At 41.3% G+C, this 23731-nt stretch overlaps 2 protein-coding genes across 3 annotated transcripts; one reads left to right on the forward strand and one right to left on the reverse strand.

Moving 5' to 3' along the window:
* The first annotated feature begins 3907 nt into the window (after positions 1-3907).
* On the forward strand, positions 3908-5595 carry LOC5513181 (growth arrest-specific protein 1). The gene has a single exon (XM_032382650.2). The coding sequence runs from the start codon at positions 3989-3991 to the stop codon at positions 4802-4804; it is 816 nt and encodes a 271-aa protein (XP_032238541.1). The 5' UTR covers positions 3908-3988; the 3' UTR covers positions 4805-5595.
* Positions 5596-8874: 3279 nt separating this feature from the next.
* Positions 8875-23668, reverse strand: LOC5513180 (serine/threonine-protein kinase ULK3). Of its 2 annotated transcripts, none has more exons than XM_048727517.1 (17): positions 23505-23668; positions 22527-22667; positions 22256-22376; positions 21566-21670; positions 21086-21156; positions 20763-20835; positions 19900-19982; positions 19630-19785; positions 19019-19124; positions 18172-18212; positions 17771-17876; positions 15244-15311; positions 14563-14638; positions 13434-13474; positions 12954-13001; positions 11875-11929; positions 8875-9759 (listed from the first exon to the last, which is right to left on the reverse strand). In XM_048727517.1, the coding sequence occupies exons 1-17, from the start codon at positions 23613-23615 to the stop codon at positions 9743-9745; spliced, it is 1419 nt and encodes a 472-aa protein (XP_048583474.1). In that variant the 5' UTR covers positions 23616-23668; the 3' UTR covers positions 8875-9742. The 2 variants fall into 2 exon arrangements, with proteins under 2 accessions (XP_048583474.1, XP_048583475.1); XM_048727518.1 differs by having other exon boundaries at positions 23488-23618.
* Positions 23669-23731: the final 63 nt, after the last annotated feature.

Here is a 23731-nt window from a genome sequence, read left to right on the forward strand (position 1 = left end):
CAGATTGACAGACAGACAGATAAATAGTGCGTCTGCGCCTTAGATTTACCGGGCACATGTTTTGAGTTGGAAGAAGACTATACAACCTATGAGCTGGATTCTGAATGTCGGCAAATAATTTCTGAGATATGGTTGCGCGACGATTGTGTAACGTTTCCAGCCCCGCTGTGTAGAGCGCGCATTCGTATCAATTGAGATCAATTGATAGGTATTGGGGCAGGCAATGGTGGAACACCAGACATGCGTATTCGGTCACTGGTCTAATGCAAGTTAAGTAAAAAAGGAGTAGCTCCTTAACCTTAATGTTAGCGCGTTTAAGTTGCCGTAGAAAGTACAAGCGCTTATTGATTTTTTAAAGTATTTCTGCTATATGACAGTTCCATGTTAGGTCATCAGACACTGTAACGCCTAAGATCTTTGCTTGGGAAACGCGAGCCAATTCCCTGCCGTTAATTCTAGCTGGCTCGACATCTATCTCCGACCTACTAAAACTAATACGCAGTTCCTCTCACTTGGCTTCGTTAAGTTGGAATCTATCAGTGGCTACTTTGCAGGACAACTCGTCAAGGGAATGCTGGACGGTACTTTCCTCTCCTTTGTTGACAACCTCAGCCAGAGTTGTGTTATCTACGTACTTCCAGAGGTCGACCCCTTGGGCATCAAGATCATTTATCATATTGAGAAATAACCAGGGGCCGAGCTACGTACCTTGTAGGACGCCTAATGGAATTGCGCCCCATTCCGAGAAGCAGTCTTGGCCAATCTTAACTCTTTGTCGGCTACAGGAGAAAAAAATCAACAATCCACGAGATTACCGAGTGGGCGAAGTCATAGGCGTGGAGCTTGTCGACCAGAATCCGATGGTCAATCAGGTCAAATGCTTTACGAAAGTCAAGTAAGATAGCTCTGACTGTCGCACCATTCCCGTCAGTAGCAGATAGCCATGAGTGGATCATGCTAATAAGAGCATGCGTGGTGTTTGACCCAGGGACAGTTCCGAATTGGCGCCGGTCAACCTTTGCTAAAATTGCTGGTTGAACAAGGTGCTCCACAACATAATCCTCCGCAACTTTAGAGAGAACGGGCGTTAAGGATATCGGACGAAGATCTTTATTTACGTCATTTATGGGCTTCTGTTTTGGTACCGGGGTGATATCAGCATCTTTCCAAGACTGCGGGAGTCGAGCCTCCCGAAAAGAACTATTAAGAAAATCATTCACAAACGGGGCTATGGCTAGTATGTCCGCACACTCATTCAGAACCCAACCAGGACTGCCATCTGTGCCGGATGCTTTGCGTGGATTTAAAGCAGAGAGCTTCTGAAGTACTGACAGTTCTAATACCTGGAGTGCGTCATCCGGAGGAAATGTGCGTGGCGCAGGGGTGGTTGATAGTATTCGCGACACGCACTAACTCTGCTTGTTGGGATTCAGCGACAGAGTCATATGATGAAGCAAGTTTGTAATGCCATTACCACCGACAGGCTCAGAAATACCACTTAGCTTCTTAATCTCCCGCCACCAAGTTGCAGGTTTACAGTCCTTGAGGCATTCTCTTTTAGAGTTGTAGAATTTGGCGCGACAGACCTTCCGCTCCCTGTTAACACAATTTCTAAGCAACCGATAACGGTCTTGGTCTCCTTTTGCTAACGCTTTCTGGCGATTGTAAATAAGGCGTTTTAGCTTTTGGTTCAACCAAGGAGGGTTGTTAGTGTAGATAGTTGTTTCTTGTAGGGAACAGGGCGTCCATGCCTGTTTCCACGATAGTCTCAAGCATCTTAACTTTGTCTTGGCAAGAGACTTTGCTGCTGACGAGTGTATCCACATCAGCACATCTACATTTTCCAGGTAGGTGCGCATCGCGAGTCTCTTAGATGTGCGAAAGCCACGCGATTTCGCAGTGACCTTAGAGTTCACGGTATTAGATCTAATCAGTGGGCGGACCTCTACAGAGGCGTGGTCAGACGACCCAAACGCAGGCCGTTTAAGTGGAGGAGCGTAAAATTCTTTCAAGTTCGTCAAAACCGGATCCAGGATGTTGTTACCGCGTGTTGAAAAAGTCACTATTTGTTTAAGTTTAAAAACATTATTTTTGTATTTTTTTAAAAACATTATTTAGGATTGATTAGTAATTAATAATTTATTGACAATAAATTAATTATGGATTAATAATTGACTAAAAAGTTGATGCAACAGGAAATACATAGTGCAGATTCTGAAACGGCCGAATTTAAGTAGATTTACGATGGAAGTAAAGAGTGAAAATACCGGAAATAATAAAATGTCGGTAGTCGGCAAATATTTTTTGTCGCTAGTCACTAGTTTTTCTCATGCTTTGTCGGTAGTCAGTTACTTTTTAAGCGACCCTAAGGCAATATATACGGCGCATGTCTTGACATCGTCCAAGATGCTTTTTGCGCCAAGTTCCCACATAAAAAACGTGAGCAATATTATTCTAATTTTTTTCATCGTTCTTTTGCGTGACAGCCGCAGCCATTTTAAAATTTCCTTTCTGGTATGACTTTTGTTGATTTAATCCCTTCAGAATGAAATGCCATATAATAGCATAAATACCGTCTCATTTTAATTGTAACTCACTTGAAATCACACAATAATCAGTTTTTCCAGACGGGCCCATTTTGCTGTTTTTTAGATTAGCTTTTGAATATGCGACGCTGATCCACATACGACCCTCCCTCAACTTGTTGTTGTACAAAGTGTCTGGGTGTTTTGTGTGCGGTGCGCTACGTTGCTCAGTGACGGCGTTATGGCGAGTAAGAGGCCCGCCGTCCCAAGCCCCTTCTCCTACTCAGCAAGAAGACCACGCCTCCTTGGCAGTTTCGTAGACCACGCCTGGCATAACAAGATTTTCGAAAACTCGTTCAATAAGTTAAGAGGCACACAAGGAATTAGCTGACATACACTGGCCACACAAAGCCAACAGTTCTCGCGACCACATACCCATCGATCAAAAAGCAATCAAATGAAATTCAAATCATAACGCTAGTATTGACAACGAATAGCGACCAACGTAGACAAACTATCACTACCACGCTGTGGCTATAAACCGCTGAAAACTGTACACCAGAAACAGTGTCTTCTTTCAAGACTTGTCAATACCCGCTAGGTCTCAGACATACCAAGGGACCGACAGTCTTTTGATTGTCATTATATCCTCATTGACTTGGATGCGTTACTTTTAGCCGATGTGCTTTATATCTCATGCACCGCAAGGCTAGAGGTAAAACCGATTTGTCTCTGACCCTCTGCCAGGGACATTTGCCAGTGATGAAAGCGCGAAACATAGTTATTCACATCAATGAGCGTCTTTCCACTGTAATTTCTCCGTGCTAAGCTAATCGCTGAAATGTTGGAATTTGGGTTTCATCACTATTCTAAGTAAAGTGGCTGTAAACCAATAGACGCTTGAAAAATGGAAAAATAATCCTTCTAGCGAAGTACACAACCCCTCCCACAAAATACTCCACAAAACCCTACGGCATAAAAAGATGATTCAATAAATCGGAACCTCCAAGGGGAATCGAAAACAGTTATAGTTTTTATCTGGAGGTATCGATGGGAGAAATAAGGGTGTTGAACAGTAAACAAAGAACTTCGACGCCCGAGATTTTAAAGTGTTTAAATGATCTAGACCCACTTGTACCCCCATGTCAGTAATAAAAAATGTGCATTGCGATCAAAAGAAGATTACTATTGTTTGATGTAGCAATCAATAAAGCCGGGAATCTAGAGCAGGAAATCAGGCAAACAAACTAAATCTCGTGTTGTTCGCCCTTATGGCACTCTTAGATTGGAACAATACTTGTATCCCGCATCGTGATTGGCTGCTTGATTGTAATTCCTTATCAGATTTCGTAGAGCTGTCATAAGTTAACGATCAATTGCGGGCTATATATTGTGGCATCGGCTTACAGCTCCAAGTATTCCACGGCCAGAGTTTTACCGATCGGTCCTACGGTCGTTCCGCCATGCTATTTGCCAATACAAAGCTTTTAGGGTACGTCGTGTGGTTTGCTTGGATGGCCAATGGGTACCAAAGCGATGGAGGCGATACGGAAGTCAACAGGACCATAGATTGTATAGCGGCGAGAAGCGCATGCGAGGGAGACATAAACTGTGCGATCGCCATGTACAAAGTGTTTGCAAAGGAACAGTGTCACAAAGCTCTTGGATTCAATAAAGCAGTCGACCAAATCACCGGTCCAGCGGCTAAAATCTGCCCTAGAGAATGTGCTATAGCGATTCACAACCTCACATCACACTCTGTAGGAGAATTATTTCAAGACTGCGAGTGTGTCAACCGGGATTCCATTTGTTTGACTCTAAAGGCGCGAATGAGAAGATGTATGGATACACTGGACGGTCCGAGAAACAACACGATTCGAGGTTGCACCGAGGTCCGGCAGGAGTGCACAAATGACATAACTTGTGATCTAGCACAGAAGAACTTTCTCAAGAAGTGTTCGCGTATGATTTCTGGCGTTGAATGTTCGGACGAGTGCAAACTAGCTATACATAACATGCTCTCGGTGCCTCACGGCCAAGAATTGGACGACTGTGAGTGCGACGGTTATGAAGAGCCCCACTGTAGAGGAATATGGGCTCATTATAAAGCTCTATGTTTCGCACAAAGACCCACAAGTGGGCTAAGACGGCATAGCCCGACAGAAAGGACTCCGTATGTCGGAGCTGGTAGAAATAATAGCAGTAAATTACACAAGGCATTGGAAGTGACTTGCTGTATATTTGCTATGATTACACTTTATCTACATCACTTACTATAGTAGCTTCATTTATTCAAAGTCCATAGGTTGTTAGGGAATAGATGGATAAAGTCGGATGGGTAATGCAAGCCTTGGACGATAAAACCACAGCCGTCCGAAACGGTCTAAACTCGACTGTTCAAATTTGTATAAAAAAAGTAATTGTAAATAAGTTTTCAGTCGATTATTATAATTATGGGGTAGAGGACCGTGTAAATACCAATTATATATTTGAATCATTCATGGGAGTCTAGCTCAAAGGCTGCCTCATGCATGCAAACGCGATGCAATGCTTAGAATCGGAAAAATTACTCCGAGTGTTGACAAACTCGACAATCTCTTCATTCTCTACCAGAGTCTGCTTATTACTGGCTGGTAATCCAAGGCCTTCTCTTTTATTCTCACGTTTGTATTGTTCTGAGCTGGTTTAATAACTTTATGTAATTGAAGAAATTACTTCGGGATTAAAGCCATAACAAGTCGAGTACGATAAACAAAAGTGCATTTGCTTTAAGACTTACTCGGTTTATGGCTAAGACCTGAATCCTGTGGGGCACTGCAAACATTGGCTAACTTGGCGGGCCGGAGTATTACATGGGCATGCATGAATTAAATTATTTCGCATTCGTCTACAAATTCCAGTTTTGCACCTTTGTATCTTGGTGATAAATTTGTACAAATTGTTTAATTCAATAAAAATGAGTTTTGACGTTGAGCTTTTTACGGAATTTGTTCCGGCTCAATAGCGTTCGTTTAACGTTCATGTAATTATAACATAAACACGAGGAAATAAACTATTATTTTATAGCAAATATGCAGCACGCTGTTGATCTTAATTTAAGGGATCCGTAGAAGTATCAAAGGTGTTTTCTTTTATTCCCTTTATAGTTTATATACCCCGTCAGTCCAATTAGCTCCTTTAGGAAGCTCAACCACTTGATCGTTAGTAATTGTCAGACATTGACAAACGACTATGGTTAATAAAGTGTCATGTATCTTGCTACCTTAGGCTAAAGAGCTTCTAACAAATTCACCGACAAGTAGTGAGATTTTATCTAGTTTCTCGTTCTAAACGATTTGCAACTCTCTGAACTCAACTATCCAAAGATACGCGCGACAATAAGAAAAAATTCACACAAAGTGAATTTCACTTAGAGATTTTAGAAAAATTTTCTGCGAGCTAATAATTTTCCAAGTTATTCTCGTATTGTTCTCGTGGGAAATCAAAAGTATTGCTGAGTAGCAAACAATAAAATAACAGTGAGTTTTTTTTTGTTCGTGATCGCCACGTCAAACACTGGACGATTCTGTTTTTCAAAAAAGAGATTGTGAACTAATCCCATGTCTTTACCCGTCAGCAATGCCAAAAAGAACAGAGATTAACAAGGAATAAACGAGTCAGAGTTAGATGCGTATGCCTTAATTATTAAAAAAAAAATAACAATATTCTTTTACAACATTTTGGTACGTTTTAGACGAAAGCCCTTCAGAGGTAAATGAGGTGTTTGCTCTGTTTTTCAAATTACAAGTCCAGATTATTCTGCGTGAATGGACGCATAACTCTCCCGCGGTCGGCCCACTTGAGGTTTCGATTGATGGATTCACGAAACAGTGGGCAATCCGAAAGACTTGAATCTAAAACTACTCAAAAACCCATTGAAAGTAAATCAAACCATTGCAAAGCGACTAAGTACTTGTTGAAACTAACCATTCGCCGAGAGAGATTTCGCGATATTGTCAAATATAGGATTGAACTTTGGCCGACTAGTAGTACCTCAAAGCCATAGAAAGAAACTCGGTGACAAGTCCTTGAAAATTGTCATTTGATAGAGAAGGTTGTTTTTGAGTTAGTATTGTAAACGTGCCGTTTGCTGTAGGCCCTAGAAGTTTTACACTCTGGGAGATCATGGGTAATCGTTTGATCCGCCACTGTGAGCGTGGAAAAACATCTCCAGTTACGATTACCAAATAATGCGTTTAACGTTTGGTACATAGTTCAATATACCTCAACATCCCCCAAAACGTAGGAAAGAACCTAGTCATGTACGAATAATTTTAGTTGCACGCGTGTAAGTGTTTGAAGCCTAAACGTCTAAAAATCCTGGATCGATAGAACCTAATGCACATTGTGTATCGATTTAAAAGCGATTAATTCTATGCAGGTCCGCGTCGCCGAATTCATGATTGTGCGTTATTTGTGACACAATTTCTAGCTTATTAGAGGGTGAAAAGATCAACACAAAAATAGCCAGCGGCGAACCCAGAAGAAATTAAAATTGCCTTCCCTGCTGTGATCAAACAAGCTATAAACGACTCAAAAAACCCTCATTGACAAACTAAGAACTTGACTTCAACATGTCAGTGTATGTGCCAAATTTTGTGAAGCAAAGACTCGAGTATTTCCCATTGTGGGCTAATCTCTAGGGGAGTTGTTTGCACTTTTTCGAGTACTGTTTGGTGTGAGGGTTTGTCGCGAGCTGTCAACACTCTCTTGCAAACTACCAATATTTGTTCCTTCCATCTGTCATTTACACCCAGATCTGTCACTCATATCCGGTGCTCACGTAAACCGGATTACCCTGTTTGGATTGCATTCACACAGGAGTACAATGTACAACCTAGCCCTGATAAATACAATAGTTAAAAAAAATAAAAATAAATGGTTTGCTGCAGCATATAGACATTCATCTTTCACTTTTCATTTACTATTTTTGTCAGTACCACATATAAACAGACTCTTTAAAAACAGAGCTGAATCATGTCAAGACGAAGCAGTGCAAAGTTTGCTAGAGTCACCATCCCGACGTTTTTAAAGCTTCTTTCCCAATGGTTATTAACGCCCTTTCAAAAAACTTGATTCAGAAAATTAAACACAAGGACTTGTCGTAGTTTCTAAATCGTGAAGAATCTGAATAGTTATAGAAATAGTTGGTCTTTCTTACGATAGATTGCTAGATACTATCGTTCCGTATTTTTTCTTCTCGGACATTTCTTACGGGCCTCTGACTTGCTTTATCACTAATACGAAGGGAAAAAAGTAAAGTGAACGAAAGGGAGAAGAAAAGGAATCGAGAGGAAAGGAAAATAACGAGGAAAAAGGGAAAGGGAAGTGAAGGAAAAAAAATGGCGGTATTCAGGGACCCATAGTGTCCCACCAAGGCCCCGGTTCGACACACGCGCATCGAGACGAGTAAGAAGAGGGCTGCGATTTGAGATTTTGTCTTATGAGCGATGGCGCGTATATTGAACATGGGCTATTAACAAGTTGGATAGGTTTTGCGAGACAGACCGTCAAACCACGACAGAGATACATAACTCCCCAATGTACCAGTAGAGAGCCAGAAGTTGAACTGACCTTGGGAAGCGTACCACTCTATGTTACCTCAACGCTCGGCAGAGTATAGCTAACGGGCGGGGATTTTTTTTTCTGGTAACGCATAAACTATAAATCACTCATTGAACAGAGCTGTAAATTAGGTACTCATTTCTGAAATGTTTTACGTGACTTGGAATAGGCACAATAATTACAGAGCTGCATCATTAACGCGTAAAAAAATCCGACAGTAATACCATGGAAACACGTGCAAAGGATTTGCCTAACGCCAGTAAAATTGCTGCATTGTTTGTCATATTGGCATATATCCTTCCGGAAGGCTGAGACCACGCTGTTTCCGGTGCTCAACATCTCAGTCCCAAATGATAATGATCTAAATAACGCATAACAAGTTTATTTTATCTTGAAAAAAGGAAATGATAGTTTAAGACACTTTAGACAAACAAACAAAAAAAGACTCAATTTGAATTTGATTGGAAAAGGAAGAAAAGCAAGGTATAATGTTGTTATCCAAATTTAAAACATATGGTTGCATAAAACTCCCTAATCTACAAAGCAAACAATACAATTGGTACGGGATGTTTTGTCACTAATGGCGGGAAATATAGCCGGACACGCGCGCATGAACATCCGGGAACCATAAAAATGGCGGGAAATCCTGTTCAGACTGGAAGAAAACAGCGGATATCGAGATCGATGACAAGAAGAAACATAAATCAATATAAAACCCTCCAAGTTATGGAAATATAAGACTATAGGAAGAGCAGAACACACCCTGTCTTCTATTTTCGTACTCAACACATTGCACCGTACACGAGGTAGAAGGCATTCGGCCCTGCATACCTAAAGTAACTAGTTGATAAATAGTGGATACAATCATTGATTGATATCGCATGAAAATAATGGTAAACTTACTATCATATGCGTGAGTATTTAAGTATGTCATCAATTGAGGATAACATTCACTTCACTGTTCTATCCATTGGTAATCAATTATACAAATGTGTTTACGATCAAATGATCGACTGATTATACCAATTGATAATAATCATGTTATAAATTGGTAAGAATTAATAACAATTGGCATCATATTATCAATAACTTACGCCGTACTCTGACAACTATACACAAGGGCTGAAGAAAAGAGCACTTTCCTTCCTTTCCTTGATAAATTTTCCTTTCCTTGATAAATTTGCTTTTGATATTTTTTAACATGTCTTCCCAGGAGGACTAGCGGGTAAAACAATCTTTAGATTCCAAGTTTTTCCCTTTCTTCTATGTATAATTTCATTATATTTAATACACTATTAGTGGTTTCTATATTCTTTCAATAATACGCTTTCCCTTCCTACTTTAAACTAAAAAGTGCCTCTATATATGCCTCTCGAAATGGAACGCAACATTGTATCTAAACATTACTTTCATCAATCAAAAATTATCACGTCCACTGTATTATTGCACAAAGCTATAACTTCAACTCGGATGACCTACGTAGAATTTTCGCAACAACAGTCATCTCCGTCATCGCTCAACTCGTCAATGTGAACATCACGCTCTACGCACTGGGCGTGTCCTCAGAAGGCCGCCACGTGACTAGGGGGTACTCTTTCCAAGACTCCATCTAGTTACTGTATGACACAGCCTGTATTGAAAAAAAAAAGGAATTAAACTAAAACTCTGTTGCTGATGGTATTTTTGTTACTCTATAAGGCTTGACCCGAAGGGTAAAGTCTCTATATTAGCGATTATATACACCTATTTCAAATAACGTTGTCAGTGCAAACGGCGATTGTCAAATGGCAGTTCTCCTATCAAAAAACACCATGGAACATGTCAAATTTCTACTGAATACAGGAAAATGTGGATAATTTCTGTTATTATATTACTTATCATCTTTACTCTAACAAATAATTATACCTATAAGCAGTGATTGGTCTTAGAACTGCCATTTGCCATCTGCCATTCGCCATTTGCACTGACAACGTTTATTGAAATAGGTGTAAATCTATTGTATCTAAGCATATAAGTGAGACAGAACGGGGCTGTAGTCTCAAAGCAGAGGGTATGGCACTCCCCCCCCCCCCCCCCTCCTAAAAACCATATAGTTACAGTTTGTTAGAGCTGCAAACCCTTACTGCAACCCTCCCCCCCCCTCTGCCATCCTTTTCTAACAAAACCCTGAACTGCCACAATTTTAGTGTCTCTTGATTTTTGTCTGTTTTTAGGAGGTTCAAGTAAAAATATGAAGGAAATACAAAGGAAGTTATTTTGGTACGAGTCAAATGATAAGTAGGTTTGTGCTTTATAGGGATCAAATTTTAGGACCAGTTTATTGCCGGCTAGGCTGGCTAGAGGTATCTCTCTTTCTGCAGCAGTCGCCTCTAGGCATCTAGCCTCATTATGATTCTCGATTGCAACCCTATCTATCCTTTGCTGACATATCAAGTCATAAGGCTGTCGCAAAGATCGCACTATCGCCAGCTAGACAAGACCTTAATAAATTCAGCCCCCCAAGTCAGTTAAAAGACGAAAGACGGGCACGCACGGGACCAAAAGGCAAACAACCGAGCACTTCAAGGTGTCAAGGGGACTTCACGTTAAGCGGGTGAGACATGTTTGACCCTAGTCTTTAAACAGTGTCCCTGCCAGTCTCCCTTATATGTCAAGCAAAATTTCGGGGAGGAAGCCATTTCCATCAGCTCATTTGGGGAAGTTGTTGCGATATTTCCGATTGAATTTAGTAAAATGAATAATTTGTATTCATAATTTTTATATCGAAATGTCTTGATATAATATTGTCCTCAAATATTGAGTAAAGGTCTTTTTAATTGTCTATCTATTTGCACAATAACGGATTTCGACAGCAGTATTCCCCCCAAAAAATGAGGAGCTATACTTTGAAGAAAATAAATGAGCTATGGAAAAAGCTTCGCAAAAATCCCGCATCGGCACTTGACCATCATCCAACACGCCTTCGCGTGTACCGAAACTAAGTAAAATTTACCAGGACTTAGCGATTAATTTTAGAGTCGACGAAAACATCAAGATTCGATTGATTGACAGCCACTAATATGTCAAAAGGCCAAAATGCAATTGGTAGGCAACGATGGAATAAAACTATTCAATTGCAAAGATCGCATAGATTAGATGTAAAAGTGTTTGTTTTGAGCGACTTTAGAAACGTCCATCTAATGATTTGCGTACTCCTAAACTTAACAAATGATTGAGCTTTGCTTTGCAATGATACCATACCATAATGCTTTGCGCGACCTAAGAAATGATACCATGCCAAAATACTTTACATGAATAAATACAAAAAGCCCAAATAGTCGTGCTCGTGAACTAGCAGAATAAATACAATACACCAAAAACTGGTATTCGACTCTGCCAAATTTTCGACTTCAATAAGACTTCTTCAGGGCAGACTCTAAAGAATGGCTATATATACATTAATGCTTTTGCGAGACCTGAGGAACATAATACTTTGAATGACCCAAAAAATGACACCATGCCATAATGTTGCGCAAAAAATGGCTACACAATAATTCTATGCGAGATCTGAGAAACACATAATACTTTGAATAACCAAAGAAATGATACCATGCCATAATGCTTTGCGCGACCTGAGAAACGGTTATGGTAATGACACGTAAAGCAATGTGCGTGCGTGCGTGTGTGCGTGTGTATGTGTGAAAAGAGACTGTACGATTGAGGGGAAATTATTGTAGCGACACTTTTTGAGTAAAACTCCACATACTTTTAGAAGATTCATCTTCTGCATCCTGCATAGCGTTTGCTCTTTCTCTTCCAAGCTAAAAGTAAATAAAACAAGTTATGATTATGTCAACGCTATGGCTCGCCATTCATTAATAAAAAAATCAATAATACTTAATAAAGAAATTATGATGAAATGCTTCATAAGGGGGAATAAGAGTATAAACCTAGCCTCGTCCCTAGGTTACTCGGCGAGCCTGTCACGATCTGCATGGTTATGACGTCACTGGCACTTGCTGCTCTAAGTCAGCATAAAGAGCGGCCGCCATATTGAAAAGAGTGAGTGCGCGCGCAAAGCATCATGGAGTGGACAGCAAATGAATAGCCTGGGGACGAGGCTAGTATAAACCCACATGTTAGAACCCAACCTGAACTTTTTAGGCTAAAATGTCCTATCTGTTGCGTTAGGTTCCCGTGAGGATTTCGCCACAAACCGTATAACAATCCAACGATGTGTAAAGATATATTTATTCGATTTCTGTGGCGTATCCGATCGTGTTTTCTGATTCTCAAAGTCCTGGTTAGCTGTAGGTTTTGTAATCGTACTGGTTAGCTGTATTTCAGAGTTCCGATCTCGGTTACTGTTGATCTGACTGATTTACAATGGATTATAATCACGTGGTTGAAATCGATATTAACGAAACTGTCACTTGTCACTTATGTAATAGATTTATGCCGAAACACTATCTAAACACCCCTTTGTACATAAAATACAATAAAAGCTAAGGCCTAGATAAAAAAAAAACTCTTTGAAAAAATAAAGCTTGTAAAGTTGTTATTTTTGCTTATGGAAAATCATCATTATTTTTGATTATCGAAAAGTGTCTAAAAAAAAAATTAAAACAAAAACTAAACAGCATGGAGCTATGGTGCTCAACTAATGCTCAGGATATGCATTGATTATTGTATGATGGCTATAGCCTCCTTCGCATGTCGCGACCTGCCTAAACATGCCTGCGAGGGAGGCTGGTGTCACTGCTTAAAAATGTTCCTCGAGTACAGTCTGAGCAGATCCTTATAAAAAAGTTATATTGTTCATTATATAAATTAAATAATCAGTACCTTCAGATACAGTTTAATCTCCTCAGCTCTTTTCATATAGCGGTCAATCTTAAAACACAAAATACCATTGACAAATATTAATAAAATCCTAATACATATCAAAAATGCTGAAACATAAGGTAATAAGCCAACATACGTTCAACAATCAAATTTAGGGCCGGGTTACTATCCATGTTTTGACCGGGAATCGAACCTGTTTCAGCAGAGGCAAAAGGACCAATAATCTGACGCGCTAACACATTGGGCTACCTCCCCATACGCTGACGAGCTAACACACTGGGCCACCTGTGGTGAGAGACCTAATAGGTTGATGCGCTAACACACTGGGCCACCTGTGATTAGAGGTCCCATACACTGACGCACTAGCACACTGGTCACCTATGATTCAAAAAGTTACTAGCATATTTGTAGGATGCTGAAAAATGTTTGACACCAAAATATTGGATGCACTCGTCATATTTCTAACAAGAAAGTAGTTACCTCAGACCGCAAAGCATCCCGGTATATCCCCTTTGGAAGCGCTGGAATGACAGGTAAAGGTTATTAAAGAAAAAGTAAATATAAAAGATCAAATAAACAATGTAAAAAAGAAACAAAACAGTACAATGGATGTACTTATTTTTTTCCCAAATCGCCGTAAAAAACCGCAAATTTCCGGAAGAACAATGGATCAAAAATCTTATTAAAGGATCCGGACATAAGTTTGAGACTTTTTATTGTTATTTCAGTAAAAAAAAGAGACAACACCTTTGCTTTTCTTACTGAAAAATGGTCTAGTATCCGCCCCTTGGAGGGAGGGGAGGGGCAAATCAAATCCAGGGTGTGTTCTGTCTAGCAACCACTCCCTCTAAGACTAAAATGTAGACGTGTTGCATTCTACAGCTGAAGTATGCGCGCCCTAGGTGTCACTGTTGAGGAGTGGTAACAGGTTTTCTAGGGCGACCTGGTATTGACGAAGCGCGCCTAACATGTGACTTACTGTTGAGGAGTGGTAACAGGTTTTCTAGTGCGACCTGGTATTGACGAAGCGCGCCTAACATGTGACTTACTGTTGAGGAGTGGTAACAGGTTTTCTAGTGCGACCTGGTATTGACGAAGCGCGCCTAACATGTGACTTACTGTTGAGGAGTGGTAACAGGTTTTCTAGTGCGACCTGGTATTGACGAAGCGCGCCTAACATGTGACTTACTGTTGAGGAGTGGTAACAGGTTTTCTAGTGCGACCTGGTATTGACGAAGCGCGCCTAACATGTGACTTACTGTTGAGGAGTGGTAACAGGTTTTCTAGTGCGACCTGGTATTGACGAAGCGCGCCTAACATGTGACTTACTGTTGAGGAGTGGTAACAGGTTTTCTAGTGCGACCTGGTATTGACGAAGCGCGCCTAACATGTGACTTACTGTTGAGGAGTGGTAACAGGTTTTCTAGGGCGACCTGGTATTGACGAAGCGCGCCTAACATGTGACTTACGGTTGAGGAGTGGTAACAGGTTTTCTAGGGCGACCTGGTATTGACGAAGCGCGCCTAACATGTGACTTACGGTTGAGGAGTGGTAACAGGTTTTCTAGGGCGACCTGGTATTGGCGAAGCGCGCCTAACATGTGACTTACTGTTGAGGAGTGGTAACAGCTTTTCTAGAGCGACCTGGTATTGGCGAAGGGCCCCCTCGTAGTGCTCGTGTTCATCCTAGTGTGACACCTCAATATTATTAGTACATCCACCGAAATCTTGCAGGTAGGGACTAATGAACTTACACGCTATTGACAGATAGCAACACAAACACAAACGGATGGCTACACGGCCATACAGACAGATGGACGGACGGATGAGCGAACTGGGGCGTGGGGTACACAGACCCGTTGGGTACACAGGGGGGAGGGGGATGCAAAATCCGAAAAAGTGGACCTAATTTTTCCAGGTGTGGGTGGCGGGGTTGAGTTTTTTGATAAAATCTGACAACCCTCGAAATAAGGAAAAGGATTTTTTGTGCCTTGCAGTATCTCCAAGGGGCATTTATTGTCGGATTTGGCTCCAAAAAATTTTTATCTTATTCGCTTATGCTTATAGTTTGTCTACAAATGGCACGCCTATTGCGAACCGGAAGTGGACTTTCCGCCGTTGTAGGTGTGTTGGGGAACCCTCCCCCCCCCCCCCCCCCCCCCCCCCCCCCCCCCCCCCGTGGGTACTGAACTGGAATGAGACACACAGACAAATTTACTGTGGGACCGACACATGGACGTGTAGACAAGCAAATAGAGCGAATGAAGCTGATATATTGACAACACAATTACCCTAATTTCTGCAAGTTCAGCGAGACGAAGCGCCTCCTGAAGTCTGCGGTTTTCTTTTGCAAACGAAGCTAAAAGCAGAGCAAATAATACTGTTAGAGCAAACAGCGAGACGGGGCCACATGGAGCTCTTACGATTTGAAAAAAGTTCGTAAGGATTGAGTTTCTCTTGATTTGGGTTTTTAGTACGTATGTATGTATTATTTTTCTGCTTCTTTCCATCGAGCGCTCTCACTGTTCTCTCATTGGTTAGTGGTTTAACAGCGGTTCTGGCAGCAAAAAAGCTTCCGCGACACCGTAGAGTTGAGCTCCCTTTGTCTGATAAGATGGTCTAAAAACATTGCGTTTTTGGTTAAAAGCCATGGCACCTAGGGGCATAAAGGGGGATAGTGGTTGTAGTATGTTGGTAAAAAGTTGGTATTCGTACCATGGCATCTAGGCTGAAGGGTAGGTATAAGAAGGGGATAGTGGACAGGGGATAGTTGGCAGGGGATAGTTGGCAGGGGATAGTGGGTAGGGAAGGGGATAGTTGGTAGGGAAGGGTATAGTTGGTAGGGAAGGGGATAGTGGGTAAGGAAGGGGATAGTGGGTAGGGAAGAGGATAGTGGGTAAGGAAGGGGATAGTGGGTAAGGAAGGGGATAGTGGGTAGGGAAGAGGATAGTGGGTAAGGAAGGGGATAGTGGGTAGGGAAGGGGATAGTGGGTAGGGAAGAGGATAGTGGGTAAGGAAGAGGATAGTGGGTAGGGAAGGGGATAGTGGGTAAGGAAGGGGATAGTGGGTAAGGAAGGGGATAGTGGGTAGGGAAGAGGATAGTGGGTAGGGTAGGGGATAGTGGGTAGGGAAGGGGATAGTGGGTAGGGGATAGTGGGTAGGGAAGGGGATAGTGGGCAGGGGATAGTTGGTAGGGAAGGGGATAGTGGGCAGGGGATAGTTGGTAGGGAAGTGAATAGTTGGCAGGGGATAGTTGGTAGGGAAGGAGATAGTGGGTAGGGAAGAGGATAGTGAGTAAGGAAGGGGATAGTGGGTTGGAAAGGGGATAATGGGTAGGAAAGAGGATAGTGGGTAGGAAAGGGGATAGTGGGTAGGGAAGGGGATAGTGGGTAGGGAAGGGGATAGTGGGTAGGGAAGGGGATAGTGGGTAGGAAAGGAGATAGTGGGTAGAAAAGGGGATAGTGGGTAGGGAAGGGGAATGTTGGTAGGGAAGGGGATAGTGGGTAGGGAAGGGGATAGTGGGTAGGGAAGGGGATAGTGGGTAGGGAAGGGGATAGTGGGTAGTGAAGGGGATAGTGGGTAGGGAAGGGGATAGTGGGTAGGGAAGGGGATACTGGGTAGGAAAGTTGATAGTGGGTAGGAAAGGGGATAATGGGTAGAAAAGAGGATAGTGGGTAGGGAAGGGGATAGTGGGTAGGAAAGGGGATAGTGGGTAGGGAAGGGGATAGTGGGTAGGGAAGGGGAATGATGGTAGGGAAGGGGATAGTGGGTAGAGAAGGGGATAGTTGGCAGGGGATAGTTGGTAGGGAAGAGGATAGTTGGCAGGGGATAGTTGGTAGGGAAGGGGATAGTGGGTAGGGAAGGGGATAGTGGGTAGGAAAGGAGATAGTGGGTAGGAAAGGGGATAATGGGTAGGGAAGGGGATAGTGGGTAGGAAAGGAGATAGTGAGTAGGAAAGGGGATAATAGGTGGGGCAGGGGATAGTGGGTAGGAAAGAGGATAGTGGGTAGGGAAGGGGATAGTGGGTAGGGAAGGGGATAATAGGTAGGGGAGGGGATAGTGGGTAGGAAAGAGGATAGTGGGTAGGGAAGGGGATAGTGGGTAGGGAAGGGGATAGTTGGTAGGGAAGGCGATAGTGGGTAGGGAAGGGGATAGTTGGCAGGGGATAGTTGGTAGGGAAGGGGATAGTGGTTAGGGAAGGGGATAGTTGGCAGGGGATAGTTAGTAGGGAAGGGGATAGTTGGCAGGGGATAGTGGGTAGGGAAGGGGATAGTGGGTAGGAAAGGAGATAGTGGGTAGGAAAGGGGATAGTGGGTAGGAAAGGAGATAGTGGGTAGGAAAGGGGATAATGGGTAGAAAAGAGGATAGTGGGTAGGGAAGGGGATAGTGGGTAGGGAAGGGGATAGTGGGTAGGGAAGGGGATAGTGGGTAGGAAAGGGGATAATGGGTAGAAAAGAGGATAGTGGGTAGGGAAGGGGATAGTGGGTAGGGAAGGGGATAGTGGGTAGGAAAGGGGATAATGGGTAGAAAAGGGGATAGTGGGTAGGAAAGGGGATAATGGGTAGAAAAGAGGATAGTGGGTAGGGAAGGGGATAGTGGGTAGGGAAGGGGATAGTGGGTAGGGAAGGGGATAGTGGGTAGGGAAGGGGAATGTTGGGAAGGAGATAGTGGGTGGGAAAGAGGATAATGGGTAGGGGAGAGGATAATGGGTAGGGGAGAGGATGGTGGGTAGGGGATAGTTGGTGGTAAAGGTATTGTCAGGTAGGCATTACCCCCTACCGGACATCCAGCCTACAAGCCTGAAACTAGTCTACTAACCAAGAAGTTGGTCAGGTGAGCTTGTGAAGTCTTTGCCGGGTACACATTCCTTCCGCATCTTCAGGTACTGCTTTAGTTCTTCTGCACGATTCATGTATTCAACAACCTACCCAAGCAATGAAAATGTGTCAACCCTGAAACCAAACCCAAACCATAATAACCCAACCCTAACCCTAGGCCAAGTCCTAGCCCTAACCCTAACTCTTACCCTATCTATAGGCCTATCTAGCCCATCCAAAATAAGCTGCAGTTCAATGACACTAGAATCTACTATTAAACCAAATCAATAAACCAAAATAGGAGCTACAAAAGTTAACAGTATAATGTTTCTTGTTAAATACTTGTGCTACTGTGCAAATGAAGTACACCATGAATAAAATAAAATTTCCTTGTTAACATACCCTTTCCCTTAGATGAGTTTTCTTGACGGGATCTGTCTCGTCTATAATACAATGGAAAAAAGAATATTTCTGACGATGATGAATAAAACATTTCTAATCAAAGCAGAAAAACTAACACATCCTATTCACAACAGATGACAACATATTTTAACACTACTGATTGACATACTCTAGCTAAGAGAGGCTCAGTAAAGCCACACATTAACTTTTGTTTTCCATTCTACATTGAAAACAAATAGTTGATGAAGTTTTGAAATGATAATCTAAAAACAAAGTTTAAACCTTATTGATCAAATTTAATCGAAAATACCACAAAAGCTATGTCCACTTAGCCGATGGAAATGGATGCTTTCTCACACATTTGCTAGGACGACGAAATGGTGCTGAAAGAGACTCTTTAATGTGATTGGTTGAGATGGCGAAGCCATTCTGCCATAATAAATCATTTTCAGCAGAAACATCTAACTAAATAATAAATAAATTGGAGTAGCTAATCACTCTCATCGCAGCAAGATGCTGAATTACAAGAGCACAGATTCAGACGTGTTCGAGTTGAAGGCATGGGAAGGTGTCTCAGGTAGCTGCTACATATCATGTCTGACCACGGATATCACAGCTAAGATCTGAATTGTTAAAAAACCCTCTGTTGAGCAAATGCGAGACCAACTAACTCAACTCACGTTGGAACCGGAAATAAACCCAGAACCCAGCGGTGAGAGGCACAGGCACTAGAGAGCGACGCTCTGCCACATAGGCTCCAATTATCGGTGTCTGAATTAATAGTGTTGGCAGTAAACAGTATTCATATTGTTATGTACCAAATCTATATTTGATTATTTCTACTCACATTCGACTGCAGGCACAAAGTATTCCATGGCCTGACAATAAAGCTGAGCAGCTTCCTTATGAGAGCCATCTTTGTCTAGCGAGACCGCCTCACTTACGATTCCAACCTGGCAATGAAGAAAATTAAACTACCAAAAGATATATGACAATAAAGCTATGCACTCCCTCATGATAGGTGACTTGAACTTAGAAATCACCTGATTTTTTTAGTAGCAAAATTATCACCCAAAAATAGACAAAGAAATGGAAACTTTCAGACTTATTCTTAACCGCTGAATACTGTAAGTTGCATTTTGTTGTTGTATACTGCGGCAAAAGACATTGCTCCCAAAAGTCACGAGGAAAGTGGTGGTTTCAAGGGGAGTGGATTTCAAAAGGTGACTCCCCCAATCCAGGCACGTTCCTAGGGAGGGTACGCATGGTGCTTTCCCCCTTGGGTTGTTTCTTTTTGAAGGAATGTCAAATACCATCCTTCTCCATATGATACTGGGCACCCCAGCTTCCCTTCAGAAAATCCTGGGTTAGCAACTACAATCCATCTCACTTTTCCCCCCTTATCCATTCTGTGAGAGGCGGCCATGTTAATGCACATAGCATAAAAAAGTTACGTACAGCTTTTTGTAGACTTGTTGAGGACGGCATGTGTTCCATGTCGATAAACGGGTGTATAAAGAAAGCTTCAAAGGATATTCTCTGCTTGGGGTCCCTTTGGAGTAAAGCGATAAGGAGATCTCGGCAGTCCGCAGACACTCTTGGACCTGGGGGGAGCTAAAAACATTTTTAACTCTGTGGACAGGTTAAAAAGCCAGGGAGGGAGACCTTCCCTACTTGGGATATGCTTCTAACAAATCCACTGGCTGGTGTTGGGAATGCATGAAGTACCTTGATGGGTTCTGATGAGCGTAATTTGGCTTCCAGCTCTACAAAAGTCTTTGACTTGAATGGAGGCTCACCAAATAAAGTTTCTGGAAAAAAATTGAATGTTATAATATGTTATAGTCATGACCCTGAGATACACCATTAAGTCAATAAATTTTTAAGGTGATCGTGCATTTCCCATTGCTGCACCCCGACTGTGGAATAGTCTTCCGGATGAAGTAAGTTGCACTAGTTCTCTAGGTAGTTTTAAAAAGGCACTTAAGACATTTTTATTTAAGAAGCGCTTAATTTATAATCAATATATATATTCCTTTAATTTTTATCATAGGTCTATTGTAATTATATTATTCATAGTTTTATCATAATATTAATTATAGTTTGGCATTTGTTACAAGTTTTATTTACTCGATGTAATGCGCAGTTGAAAATTTTTATATTGATAATTGCGCAATATAAATGCAATAAATTATTATTATTGTTATTAATTAATTATTATTATTATTAATAAATTATAGTCTTAGATGTGTAACCTATGAATCTTTCAATTTTAAGTCATTATTACCACAAAGCTTTTTTTTAAATTACTTTCTGTACACTCTGAGCATAGACAACAGATTACAATGTATGTAAAACGCAGGGGAAGATCAAGAAGGGGGGAGGGTGCCATCTCAATTTTCTAAAAGAAATAACAGTAGGGGAGTGGAGGGGTGTGCACATATATAATATAAAAGACACATGGCCAGAGGTAAATTTGTGGATTTTAGCACCCATACAATCTAAAGGAAGAATAACTTTAAGGAGGACCCCCCAGAACTCCCCCTGGATCCCACATGGAATGATATAATCACACACTCATAATACAGTACCATAGAGAATGACACCAACAGACCAAAGATCAACAGAGGCGTCATATGATTGACAGCATATCATCTCTGGTGCCTGCCGAACATACAATCAACAATATAAACCTCTTGGAACAAAAATTTTCATGGGACCTTTGGTTTCTTATATTAAGACAACAACAAGATATGTTCAGTTCAATATCTGATGAAGGTTTTATTAAACAGATCACTTCTGTCAATGTGCTGAATGGATATGTATACTGTACAATTTAGCACTACACTTTAAAATTGTTTATATATTTATGAGAAAAGCAAGAAAAAGAAACAAAGATAACTTTGTACTTTACCATATAAAGAGGTGATCCACGGATATTGCTAGCCTCAGAATTGGGATGCAACTTTTGAGCAAAACCAAAATCTAGAAAAAAAAAGCAAAGCACATTTTGAAGTCTTCAGCTTTAGAGCTTCTGACTGTTGCTATGTGATTTGAGGGAGTCATTCACTGATTTAACATAGTTCTGGGGAGGACAGATATTTTTTTTAAAAGTTGGAAGAGTAAGAGCTACTACGTATTTTCCCTTCATATTCTGTAATCCATGACATTATTCAGAAATTGTGTTCTTTCTTACTTTTCCTAAACCTCCTTAACCTGATCAGTATTTTAGCATTTCTATCCCAACATTTCAGTTCCCCTCAAGTTTCTGTATCACAATCATAAAAAAAGTAAGAATACAGGAGATAAAGGTACAGGATATAATTACCTGCTATCCTAAGCAAATGGTTGTGGCGGAAAGACAGCAGGAGTCTCAAGCATAGTTAATACTCACCAGCTATTTTGAGCACAGGGTTGTGGCGAGAAGACAGGAGGAGGTTCTGTGGCTTCAGATCCATGTGGGCCACATCATAGCTGCGCATGTATTGAAGGGCACAAGCTGTTTAGAAAAGCACACCATCATGGCTCTAACAGTGACATTGTCAGGGTAACTACTAAGGGTCTGTGTGAACCACAGGAAACAGAGTACAGTTAGTAGCTCCAAGCCAAAGGCAGACACACATAATTGCACAGAATTGTTTTTTTTAAAATTCAATTGCTAGAGGATAGCTACCAGCACAGTATTTAGATGTATGCAACCACCCTTACAGTAGGCTCTGTTTCAAGAATACATTTTACTAAAAAAAAATGTAGCAGGTGCATTTCCAGGATTTCTTTAAGGGGGAGGGGGGGTGCACAGTCATACGGTAGGTGTCATACGGAAAAAAGGAAGAATTTCACGATCCTTTAATAGCCCACACACACACCCCCTGTGTAGTGCCTTTTTAGTACAGAGCACAAGCTGTGTGAAGAAACAAACCAGAGCTCTGACATTGTTAGGGTATATCTACTTAAAGCTTTTTGTTAAGCACAGGGCAGTTGTTTGGAAAAGAACACTCTCACAGTTCCTAGATTGCAATAGGGTAACTACTTTCTAGCCAAATGGGGTTCAGTTTAGCGGTGCTCAAATCAAACCTGAACTTACCTAGCTGTCTCAGGAATTTTCTGGCCATTCGTTCTGGTAAAGCTCTTTTACTGTGAATAAACCTGGATAAATCCCCACCACCACAGTACTCCATGATCAAGAAGATGTGGTTCTCATCCCACTGAAGATTTAAACAGGGTTTTGATAAGAGAGAGAGAGTATCTTTTGTAACGATGAACATGGATAACAGCCTGCTTGCAGGAAGTGGACTGTGCTTTTATTCCTCAGAACAATCAGACACAAAGATAATAATCAAAAACCAAACAAATACCTGGAAATCTTTGAGCTGCACAATGTGCTCATGCTCCAGGTTCCTCAACAACTCTATTTCTGTCAGAAGATTTTCTGTCGCTGCCTTGGACAATGTTTTCTTTTTTATGCATTTGATAGCAACTACATCTCTATTGTCTCCCTACAAAAAACAATTACATTTTCTAAAACCCTTAGCTTAAATAAACCGAGTAATCTTTTGTAATGATTTGTTGGCAAAATCTTAGCAAATAAAGATTTTTCAGGGGGAGGGGCTTTGGGAGTCAGTGCCAGCCTCATCAGCCACAATTAGGTCGCCCTTACCATGTCAAAAACAAGATATTATATAAACTATATAATTTTAGTTCACCAAAATCTGGACTTCCAGTTTTTGGTAATACTCTGGTTAACGATCACAACTATTTGGGTATTTATTTTCCCAACAACTATATTTTAAGTACATTTCAAACACGGTCCCCAAGAGGAGGAAGTTGTCTAAGCACTTTTGTTCCCCTGCCCCGCTTGAAATCATGACAGTCATTCAAATGTTGAGCTTTTGATATGACGAATCAAATACCGTATTTGTAAAAATAAAAAGTCTGCATCAAGTCAGTTTTGACTACTCACAATCTATTGAACGGACTAAATTAGTAAGTTGTCTGAGTCAACGTTGAACCTAATGTATTTGTGATGATAAAAATAGTTAACAAGGCAAGAGCATTCTCATATCTTTTACATTACTATTGGCCCAGCCAATCATACTCAAATTACATCTCACAATTTGCAAAAATAAAATAAAAAATAAAGAAATAAGATAATTTCAAAATCAATGATAGCCAATAACAACAAAGGTGCCCTTCTTTTTCTTATCTATAAGATAGTATGATATAAATAGATTTGACGTAAGAAATCTCCTTCAAAACGTGAACAAACTTCCGCCTTTGATCACATATGAAAACGTGGCAACACAGTAAAACAGATACCTTAGCACAGTAGCTACCTTTTTAAAGGCTTTATAGACAGTAGCATACGATCCCTGGCCAAGTTTTTCTGCCACCACGAAGTTATTTATCTTCGGAGGCGGCACAACTTTCACTCCAGAGGCCGCCATGTTTGGACGACTGTTTACTTGAGCCGGTGGCTGGCTTTAGGGAGGGGAGGGAGGTGGAACGAGACCGGAAATGACAAGACATTCCAAAAATAGACCGGGGCTTTCCCTTTAAAAAA

This window comes from Nematostella vectensis, chromosome 5 (assembly GCF_932526225.1).
Source record: "Nematostella vectensis chromosome 5, jaNemVect1.1, whole genome shotgun sequence".
NCBI lineage: Eukaryota > Metazoa > Cnidaria > Anthozoa > Actiniaria > Edwardsiidae > Nematostella > Nematostella vectensis.